The sequence below is a fragment of the Anguilla anguilla genome, chromosome 5 (genome assembly GCF_013347855.1).
Source record: "Anguilla anguilla isolate fAngAng1 chromosome 5, fAngAng1.pri, whole genome shotgun sequence".
Lineage (NCBI taxonomy): Eukaryota > Metazoa > Chordata > Actinopteri > Anguilliformes > Anguillidae > Anguilla > Anguilla anguilla.
The window spans coordinates 11724816-11736937 of record NC_049205.1 but is presented as its reverse complement, the minus strand read 5'-3'; the positions used below and the strand labels follow the sequence as shown (position 1 = coordinate 11736937).

The window sequence follows — 12122 nt, the reverse complement described above, 5'->3', positions numbered from 1 at the left end:
CAGAATGCATCTGTTAAATCTTGAATGAAATCCAGCTGTTGCTTAAGGCTGTCTTTTCTCCTGATGATACACAATTTACATTCGGTGCAGATCTCAGTCTTTATGTGATGCTTGCTTGTTTTTAATTGTTAGGTCTGTTGCTATTGTCCTTGCATGATTTATTTTTCATTTGTAAGCTATGCAAAATAAATTAAAATCACCTGGGTGAGGTGTAGCAGATGAATACTGTCACACTCATTCAGTCAGACAGTTTTTTGTAGTGTATGCATTTGACATTGATCCATGTTTACCTTTCTTCCTTTGACTCTTCAATATTAAGCCAACAAACTCTTTTTTTATAAGTGACACAATTGTCCACTGAATTGTATAACTGGTCACTTCATTAAATTGTCAACTGCCTATAGGGTCCCCTGGAGGATAACAACTGAAATACAAGTTTAAAACCCAGCATTACATGTGATAGAGTCTAACTGGTGGCCCTAGTTATGGAGCCTCATGTCAAGTTGTAAGGTTTATTATTGCATAGCATAGTGTGTAAAGACATTATGAAAGATGCAATGGCCCAGATTTTACATTCATTATAATAAAATCATGAAGATTTAGTGGGTGCATTGTGAACTTTTCATACCTCAAATGATTTACACGGGACAAATTATAGGCATGCAGTTTACTTTTGGTATTGTAATTAGTTATTAATGATTTTAGCTGTTCCGACGTGACTTGCACAGCTGAGCATGTCTTTCACACGTTGCCACTGCCGGATTGTCATTTGGAGAGAATCCAAATGAACGCTGAAACAGGTGCAACCGTACACTATTATTTACCGCCAAAAAGCTGTCTTACAGCTGCAACACTATATGACAGTACAGCGGACACCCCTTGGTCTGGGACTGTTTTTCATGTTTTTAGATAGGCCCCTTAGTCCCAAAAAAGGCAAATATTAATGCCACAGTATGCAATGACAACATAGATGATTCTGTGCTTCCCTAACAGTTTGGGGAAGCCCTTGCCTGTTTCAGCATGACAATGCCCCCGGGCAAACAGTGAGTACAAAGTGAAACAAAAACATCAAGTACAAAGCATTTCCAGAAGAGTGGAGGTTGTTATAGCAGCAAAGGGTGGACCAACTCCATATTAATGCCCATAATGTTGGATGAGATATTGGATGTCAGGTGTCAAGATACTTTTGGCCATATAGTGTATTTTTCTTTCTTTATTCTTTCATCCTGTCCAATGCAGTATAAAGGCATAAAAAGAGCCTATGAAGTTACGAACACTGGGGTGGTACCCTAGAGGTACCTAGCCAGCAATACATAATTCATTTGTACCTTTTTTGCTGGTAAAAAGCACTTCTTAGAATAAATAGAATAAAATTGTACGTTCAGGGTACAGTTGGGACATGTGTTCCCTAAAGGACAAAAATGTACCTCCGTGCACCTTTATTTTTGAGAGTTTCACACAGTAACCGAGGCATACTATCAAGACATCATAGATGGAATCCCTCAATGTAACTATTATGTAAGCCTTGCTGGGGTCCTTATGGATGCATTATGAATGCATACCATTCTTATGTCTGCGATCATTAGGTCAGGTCTATGCCAGCCGGTGACAATGCATACTCAAATCCATCCATCTATCCATTATCTATATCCACTTAGTCCTGGTCAGGGTTACGGGAGGTGCTGGAACATATCCCAGCATGCACTGGGCAGGAATACACCCTGGACAGCTTCATACTCACATATTATTTTTTATGACGGCAACAAATGTTTTATGGATAGCTTAATATGTACTTATTAATATGTTCTATTCCCCAACAGAATGGTCTCAGGAAGTGAGGTGATGTAAAACCTATTATAAAGTATTCATAACATCCTATGCAATTGCAATGCTTTTGTGATCCTCATGGCTGCATTATGAGTCCTTCATGAAGCAAGGGTTAAAAAGTAATCATTACCAAATGTCCTCTTTTGTGTCAGATGGAGAGTTCAGACAAGCATTAAAAGGATAGAAATGAACTCTCTCTGAAAATTTAAACCAATCCAATTTATGTTATCAGACAGCAGCACCTTAGGACATTTGTACTGGGTCAGAGTCTGATCTCTTGTTTTCAAGAGGAATAAATTGGTTTACTGCCTGCCTTCCTCAGATGACAATGTTTCAGCATCTTTTAATCTGGGACACTTGAACTAGGACCCTGCTGCACATAGTAGTTATTCATTTTCACAGACAGAAAGGCCAAAAATAACAAATCTCTTGGTGCCACCTGTGGAATTTGTCCGCAGGTATTAAAAGCCTCCCCAAATCCTTACATTTTTATATTTGCTTACATCAAATATGCACTCCAGCTGTGTTTTATCACAGATTCTGCATATACTGTTCCTGCCAAAATACACAGACCCCACGATAATTAGAAGTTACATTTTAAATATGTATGTTGTTTTACAAACAGGTTTGTAGAATCCATATGGAATCATGGCTTCAATCAACATTTGTTTTAACCTTGTATTGCAAATAAATGTGAGTCTTTTTTTTCCCACAAAAACACACGAAACTTGTGCATGATCACGTTTGATCGTAAACTGTAAGAAGGTTCCAAGAACATTTCGGCATTTATCATTTTTTCTTATCTGTATTTGTTCATGGCTGTTTCCTTATGCAAATCACATGAACAGGATTACGCATACAATTTACAAACAGTCTGCATTCATAAGCTCATATCAATGCAATTTCATATTTGATTGTAAGTCAGTTAAGGAAAATTTCTAATGAATACAGGATCAGCTTCCTGTTCTATAGTCTTTTCACTAACACACCATATAGCCCCAGGATAAAGCTTTAAACTGTACGCTATGCTGCAGTTGTACCAAAGGTTTTGCTGAAAAGTTGTAGCAGAACTTATATTAATTTCCAGTGCAGTGCAGTGCAGTCTTAGCACTAACACAAGCACAGCCACCAGGATACATTTTTAAGCTTTAAAGATGAGGGCGTATTAACTTCCTGTGTTGTTCAGTGCACCGTAATTAAATTCTCTGATAGCATTCACCTGTATTATTTGCAGATCCAGGATGCAATTTCCTCCAGAGTTCAAGCCTTGCATTTGCGCAAGATGACACACTAGAATTTATTTAACTGCATGCTGACAATGAAATGGTAATGAAAAAGAACGCCAGAAAAGATGTTTGGGCCCTCAAATGAATATTAGCATTCACAGAAGGAAGTCCCCTTAATCAGAAAACCCTTGCTTTGACTGACATTATTAGGTGAAAATATTCCTGTCCCTGTTTTGTTAATACTGCACAGCACTTTTATTAATAATGTACAAGCACACACATATAAGCACACACAAATGTAATACACTCCTGACACGCATGTGCACTCACACACACACACACACACACATCAATCTGTATTTCTTTCACATCTGCAGAGATGTGAAAACACAGTGACCCAATGTCAAGGCACACGGTATCATATCGTTCCACTTCCACTTCTCCTCCAGAATCACAAAGGACCTTCCCTTGAGTTTCACAAAATGTCATCTTCTGAATTATGTGTGCTTTTATCATGTGCAATGTGGATGCACTAAATCCTCTATTAATCAGCTGGGTTCGCATTTAGGAAGCCTGAAAAAACAAGGCATAATTCACTGTGGCCATAACAGATCCCATGGGACTCTTTAAAGTCATTTCTAAATCATCCTTTTAACTCTTTTCTGTCCCAGAAGATTGACAGATTCAACTCACTCTGATTAATCATCTGAATTTGGCCAGATGCATTATAACTGCTAAGCTGCTAGATTCTTGGAATCTTTTCAAGTGATTTTTAATTTTTTTGTAATGAGGAAATATGGACAGAACATAAACTGTAAATTTCTTGGGTGGAATTGGCCTTTAAGTTGTGCAGTGGCTCAAAACTCATTCTAGCCCAAACAATCTGGCATGCTTTACGGTGGTCTGCACTCCACATTGGACCTTGATAAGCAGAGAAGAGCACCTCACTCACGGTGCTCTGCGATTTACGGATGGCAAGCTCTAAATTACTGCACATAATATTTATTTATTTATTTAATAATTTATTTCTTTATTCATTTGGTGATTAATCACTTAGATCTGGTGTGATCAATCCTGATCCTAAAGTGTCTGCCGGTTGTCCTTGTTACTCAGCGCTTAATTAATAAATTAAACCACTTTATTACACAGTCTGCTCATCCGATTTGTTGGTTACTTTCATTGTAAAACTTAAATCAACAGACCATGTGGCTCTTAATGACCCCTGAACTAGTCACAGCTTTGGTCCATAATGAGTTAAAATGTATGGCCCACGGGTGACTTGCTTGACACTGCAAATCTGTGCACCATTTAAGTTCCAAGCAAGTTGAGGGTAAAGCAGCAGCCATTGCATCTCAGTCTCAGTTACTCTAGAATTCACCATTCTAAATTAAGCTCCCCTCCTTTGTGAACTTGACACAGCAAGCGCTTTTGCACCTGCATTCGAGAAACTACACCTCCCAAGTATCACCACATCAGTTATTATGGGTGGGTGGTGAGAAATGTGCATTGTAGTTTTTAGTTTTATTTCTCAGCTTCCCAAAGCGTTGCTTTAAAATTCCTCCATGTGTGGCCTCTGCTGAGACTGCTCCCTACCTTCCGCTTGGCTCTCAGCTGTCCGTGGTAATTGTCTGACGAATCTCCTGGGATCTCCCCTCCCCACAGGGTGATTCCCACCATGGTGTAGGTGATGCCCATCACCACTAGGGGCAGTATGTACACCAGCACAGTCACAATGATGTGGTACCTGTGCAAAGTGCAATATAATGTAAAAAAAACAAACACATAACTATGCTTGTCAGACATAACACAGAATCAAAACCACAGCTGTATGAACACTATATGGCACTTAAAACTACAATGGAAAAGAACTGTACCATTTTTTCTCAAACTTAAGCATTTACACGTATGTCAGATACTAGATAGATCCAAATCATGACGGATGCAATGGTGTTGGATGAATTGTGAAGAAAGTGGAGAAAAAAGCATTTGTTTTTTGCATAGATAGAAGAGTGGGCGGGGCCTCACGTGAACGGGTCCTCAGCTGGGCGGGGCCAGGCCACATAGCAGAGGGTCCTTCGGGGAGTCTTCTTGATGGTGGAGTAGAAGCACAGTGGGAAGGCCAAAACAATGGCCAGTGCCCAGATACAGACAATCACCACCTTGGTTGCCGTGGCTGACAGTCTGGGCTTCAGTGGGTGGATGATAGCCATGTACCTTCACAAACCAGGAACAAAAAGACCGCAGCAAGGTCAAGGGTCGCGGATATCAAGAAATTGTTTACCTCACGGCAGACCAATGGCAAACAAGGTCTACACCCAACTGCAATGCGCCTCTGTGTAGCATTACTATTTTACAGACCAGTGAACTGCTACTACTGAACAGTGATGGTGTATTTTTAAAAGCATTTCTGCTTTCTGTCTTGTTTGGAGATGAGACCAAAAAAAACCTATGACTGTAAAGTGCCACATTCTGTTTAGACCGCGAAATGATATTTTCGGAAATCAACACAACACAACACAACAAATGTTAAGCTCAATGTTTTGAACTGTTATTCAAAACATTGAACTTAAGGAAATCAAAAAATATTTGTACAAGTTTACTCATAATCTGTTTTGTAGCATGTTGTCTTATTTTACAATAGTATGAAATTAACGGAACATCTTATTTGACTGACTGAACCTGTAACATCCCATAATTAATTTGTTTTGCCTGTAAATAATAGATCACTGTACATGCTCTATGAAATGAAACTTTTGATCTCATTACTGTGACTTCAATGTGTACAATTGAATTCATATAACAATAAGGACTAAGGACAAAATATAAAAAGGCAATAACAGTAAAGTGAATTTTCCATTACCATGTTATTAGGTGTACCTCATAAAGTCATAGAATAAAACACATATGTATTTGACCTTGTCACAAACATGAAAGCTACATAGTTACATGACAAGCTGCACAATTTAATTTTTACTTATTTAGAACTGCCTCACAGTTTTGAACCTTGCTCAAATGGTTATTCATTTAGCTTCAAGCTTAAATTGGAGTTTAAGGCTAACAGAAACTAGGCAGAAGCAACAGTGCAGTTTGTGATCTTTTCCTAACTATATTTCGTGAAAATGGCAAACAGTAACCACGGCCACAATAATTTGTTTGTACTTGGGCTTCTCTGTCTAATGCCAGATCAAATATTTACGCTTCAGGCAGTTCTGTACAGTAAATGCAGAGTGGAGAAAGGTGCGTGATGCTCTTCAATCTCATTTATGTGATCTCTGAGAATAGTCTGGCTAGGACTTTTATATGCTGACTGAAAGTAAATCGCCATGGTCAGACAGGCAGGAAATTTGCTTTCATTCACCTTTAAAGAGAGCAGTAAAAGAACTGATCGGTAGATTAGAATCGCATGGCATTCACTTGAGGTCATGAATCTGATGTGGGCAATTTCAGATGTTGTCCATTTGATGTAGCTCTGTGTGAAAACGTGGTCCCGCGTGTGTGTGTGTGCGTGAGAGAGAGAGAGAGAGAGAGAGAGACAGACCGACAGACAGACACTTTGACTTCATCCCTTTCTCTTTCCATTATGCCTCTCAACACACGAAGGTTCACTTTCAAGGATCATAAAAATAAAAATAAAAAAGAGGTTTCATGCTGAGACAGGCGAGTTCACATGACATGTAGTGTACTGTAGTTAATCAGTTAATCCACTGTGATTGTGGAACTGAGACCATTCAGTGTAACATGCTTGTGCTGTGAAATCACCACAAATCTCAAAAAATTGTGGCCTTGGAGGCACAAACAATTCATCGGTGCAAGACAACTACACATTAGATTTTTCTGTCACTCACAAACAATAAATCACCACTAGATGATCACTCTAGAAGCCACTACACAATGACAGAGATAGTTCTTTCATGTACAGCTATTCATCGATTCTTGATTTGTGAGACCACCCAGGTGTAAGGTTTAGATAATACAGCTGATAAAACTGATAGGACGTTTATCGCAGCACGAACCTTCAGTAGTACACCATGTTTTGCAACAACAAAAAAGAAACAAAAGCAACTATCATCGTCATCATCATCAACATCTTGGCTCTGGCCTATTAAAAATAATTTGCTGACAAAAAGGCCACTGGCGTCTTATACTGTTAAGAAATGGTTTGAAAGCATTTTTGGCAGCTAACAAACAGACTGAGGTCTATTTCTTATATCAGGGACGATAATAAAAAAATAAATTAAAACAACAAGAGCTTACACTTTATTTAATTCTCATATTTACGTTGTCCTCGTATTTCAGGTTTTTTCAATTTGTAAAAGTTTTTATTGTTTTTTTTTTTTAGTTTTTATTATCTTTTTTTTTTTTATATGCTCTCAACATTGTGACGCAGAAATGAAACCTTGGGTATGTCTCCTCCTCAACATAAAACAAAAGGTAGTGACACTGGTACACAGTGAATTGTTCAGTTTTAAATCAACTCTAACGGGCTTTATGTGAGTCCACTATGGCCAGAGTGGCCTCATATGAACTCTGTTACGCTATGTCCAGATTACAGGCTGAAGTGGCCCAAATCCAATTTTTTGCCAACATGTGACACAGATCAGATTTTTTTTCTGAGCTGTGCGAAACACATTTGATCGTTTCCGAGCAGATTTGGGCCACTTCCATATGTGATCCTAGGCTGAAAACATAGCATACTGTCAGATCGGAATTCCTGTGTTTTTTAAACCTCACTTAGATGCGCAGGTGCATATCACTATCACCATCACTCCATTGGCCTTCCTCCACCTTCTCACCCTCATCTTCACCAGCTGATGAAGCGTCATCCGACCTCCACAAAGCTTGAACCGCTATTTTGTTTGTTGCCACGATGGACTGTCGCAAAAAATGTTATGTTTTTGTTGTTGTTAATGCGAGCAAGTGAGCTCTTTCAGAGCAGAGGTCTGTTCTCACTTACGTCAGATATCGGTCACTTACAAACATGAATGCGAACAGTCAATGCAAAAGGATCGGACCCGAGCAAAACATCGGAATTGAGCATTAAGGCCTGTAATGTGAACTTAGCCTTAGAATTGAATTAACACCGAACATTCTACTGTGTATGAACCACTTTGTTTAAATCCCTTCATCCTCCTTCAATTTTCTTTACAACCAAAGGACCCATCAGGAACAACAATGAAATGGAGTATTGATCAAGTCTAGTAAGGAATCCTTGAATGCTTAACAAGTTCTGCAGGCACACAAGTGGCATGAAATGATGAGCCATTTAAGAGTCGAGTGTGGAGGAAGTAATCTGTATCGAGCTTCATCTGTGACTTGTTTGAGTAACAGGATATAAATGGAGGTACCAGACATAAATTACTTTCATTTATTTGCTTGTCGACTACTCCCACCCAATTTACAGTAAATAGTTCTCCATTTAATAAACCTGTTACCTAGTTTCGTGACTGTTCAAGTTGTAAAAGCAGTCCAGGGTCGGTTTTGATTGGAATTGTCTTTGGTTTACAAAATATAGCTCCCAAGCCACTGTGCACATAACAACGATGTGACCCAATGTGTATTTCTTAAACCTCATTTTATTGAACTCTCTGGGCAAGTTTGCATTGATGCCAACTATACATATGCTCCAATGATAACAGAAAAAAGGTAAAAAGGTATTATTAAACACACCTGAGTATAGTTTTATCAGTTGATTTATCGGTTATTATATATTATCGGTTATAAGCTACCGGCCGGTAGATCTCCAGGAACAGGTGTGGGCAGCCCTGGTGAAGAGGCTTCTTATTTAAACTTAGTTCCCTGAGGTACTGTATCGTAGACAAGTTATTTAAATGAGAGAATGAGTATTGTGAGAGCATGGTGAAATTTGCTTTGTAATTCTCATCGGTTGCAATTTGTTTATGCAATGCTATGTGCGTATCCAGGTCTATGTTTATTTAGCCATTCCCTGATCTACACAGTATGACAAATCCATCTCCGTTGGGCGTTCTTTTCTCGGTAGAGCTTAATGTTTGTTGGGACCAGAAAGAGCAGGTGTGTTATCTGCTTTGTGTATGAAGGGACCACATTTTAATGTTACCTCATTTTGAGAAAGGCTTTCTGGGCTCAAATGCCAATACTGTCAAAACCCATTTTAAGAATGATCAATATAACAATAGTCCTTCTCAAATGTACATATATTTCCATATTTGCACTCAAATTTGTCGGCATAAAACATGGCCCCATTTAATGCACTTTCTTATCGTCCAACATCAATATTCAAGACATTTAATTGACACATTTTTTGCAGAGTTGCACTGCTTGATTTGGAGCAGAACAGCACATGAGAAAGCAAAACTGGCTTTGTGAAAACCAAGGGGAAATTCATTTTATTTGCTCTGGAACTAAATCTGTATTTGCTGCAAAAGCATTTTACAGTGGAATTTAGAGTATTTAATGAATTTAGCAATGAAATTCAGTTCTTCCTCCAATTGTATGAACTAAAGTGTGTATGTCTAATAATAATAATAATTATAATAATAATAATAATAATGGTATCGTATACATTGTATTGTTATTGTGTGTGGCCTCACAATTCTAAGCATATTCCTTGGTTCAATGATTCAATGAAAGGGCTGTAGTTCTTGGCTCACTATCACTGAAGGTTTCTTATCCCTCAGCTTCCATTCATTCATGCAACTGAGTGACACCATGAGCTTCCATATTCAAAATGGAACATGCACGCACGCTCGCACACACACACACACACACAGAGAATATTACTGACATCACCTCTTTCTCCAGGACGCGGTTTTGACACAAACAACACTGCATCAAGATGGCAAAAAATCTAAAATAGCCGAAATCATAATCCAAGGTGAATGTATTACTAGTCCTGCAGTTTATCAAACAACTATTGATCTTATTCCCAAGCCTATAGCAATTACTTTCTCTCGCTTTTTATAAAAGTCAACGACATGTAACTTTTTTAAAGAGGATAATTTCCGACTATTTGCCACTGATCACACTTTAAATAAGAATTGATATTACATAAACCCGTTAAGATGCAAACCATGGACTCTGGCACTGCATTTAGATAGCTATCCACTTAAAATCTCATGTAACGATTACCCATGGATATTGTATTCTATTAAAGATATTTAGTGCGTAGGTATGTAAAGCTTATTGAAAATAATTTACACGTACGGTAGCCTACAGTGTTTCTATGAATGGGGAATGCGATTCATATATTGCGTATATATGCTGAGCCCATTCTGTTGCAGGGACATTTTTGCTTGCAGACTGTTGTCAGATTAGAAGCCGAGAAATGGGGTTAACATTTCCCCCCAACACCCATTATCTGTAGGCTACACACTCTAACCCAACGCGGGGCGTATTCCTATACCCTGTGGTTTAAATTCAAGTTCGGCAGTACAGAAAGCAGTATATGGAAATGGTAGGAACCGTACAACAAATGCGCACCCTACTAAAGTCATTACTGCATATAAGGCTATAGTTTATCTAATATAAATTAGGAAATATTTTTGTAAGCTTTCAAGTTAGTTCATGAAAGGAGGTGTAAAATCTTATGATTGTGTATTTCTAGTTGCCTATAATCGAAAACAGAAATTGTGAAGGTCCGCATGTCGATGTACACTACTCGCGCTTGCGAATGACAAGCCGCATCATCTCCAGAACAGTGTACTGAATGAGCGAATGAATGAAGGAATATACGTTAATGCTGTTTGCCTGGAACATTACTACAGCGAATATAGTCTCGCAATGCAAAATGTAAAGCTGCGCGCCTACTGAAATTCCGCAACTGGATTGCAACTATATTATTGGCACAGATAACATCATGTTTCAGACCCGCATCTTTTGTCACATTACGATCACGCAGAAGCGACCAATGGTCGTTAGTGATATTTTAAAATAACATTTTTCCACTACTATCATAACCAACTGTAAATTTGGGTTAGGGTTTTATAAGGACCTCCTTGTTATACAAGCTCTTCTGATATTTACACCATGCCCTTACCTGTCAACTGCTATCGCAGTCATGGAATAGATGCTTGCAAACACTGCAGTGACAGGGAAAAAGTTGTGGAAGTTGCAGTACGATTCTCCAAAGTACCATTCACCATGAGCGGCATATATAAAATTAATGAGAGTATTGAAGGCGGCCGTCGAAGCATCAGAGAAAGCCAAATTCAATAAAAAATAGTTGGTAACGGTTCTCATTCGCTTGTGGGCCAGTATTATCCATATTACAATCAAGTTCCCAAAAACTGCCACAGCAACAACGGAACTGTAGGCGACAGACCACAGCGCCACTCTCCACGGCGGCTGCACAAACTGGTTCGTAAAGTTCCCAGTTATGTTGGATGTGCTGTTTGATGCTTCCATTTGGAAAATTCTTTTTTCTTGGTATTAAAGTAGAAATCTTCCCAGAGTCTGTTCGCTGAGCCGGTGTGCACCGGTGGACAAGTTTCTTTGCAGTGATCCACACGACAACTGGCTAAAGCGCACGGGGTCCCTCTGATCACCACTGACAACTAGAAGCTGTCTGTTTCGATGTGTAGTCTTTTGGGGGCATCTCATTAGATTGCAGCACTGTGATACTGTTATGAGAGCAGTTTCTGAAGGCAGTCTCCGGTGAATAGAGCGAATGCAAACAAAACAGATGGTAGCCTATGCAAAAGCAGCAACAAGTGAACCAGTCTCTCGTTGAATACAAATGGGCTGTTGAAAATTGAGTTTATTACAGGTACAGCTACAACGTTCGGTTTTAATCAGCCATGCCCACAGTGACGCAACTGCCTAACTGGTTACTGGTGCACAGACGGAAGTGGATCGATTTTTTTTTTGTTACAAAAACCAACTGCGTGGAAAATAGCGCTGCACTAGTACATTTCACATGGTAATCGACTGGGACAAGAAATCCCATCCGCTTCGCAGTAGCGTACTACTAACTAACTACATGCAATCTGGAATGATAATGGACAGATTTAAGGAAAGCACAGTTATTCGCTTCGCAGGTATAACAAATCAAAATTGATCTCCAATTACATAGACTGACATATATAAAGTAGC

General features: G+C 38.9%; 1 protein-coding gene across 1 annotated transcript in view; it reads right to left on the bottom strand.

Annotated features, from left to right (window-relative positions):
- The window catches only part of tacr3a (tachykinin receptor 3a), a 37308-nt gene extending 25479 nt beyond the window's left edge, over positions 1–11829 (bottom strand). The window contains exons 1-3 of the mRNA XM_035417067.1: positions 11068–11829; positions 5079–5267; positions 4647–4797 (exon numbers count right to left, since the gene is read on the bottom strand). Of these exons, the coding sequence (XP_035272958.1) occupies positions 4647–4797; positions 5079–5267; positions 11068–11435 (708 nt within the window). The 5' untranslated portion in view covers positions 11436–11829. The remainder of the gene's footprint in view (positions 1–4646; positions 4798–5078; positions 5268–11067) is intronic.
- Positions 11830–12122: the final 293 nt, after the last annotated feature.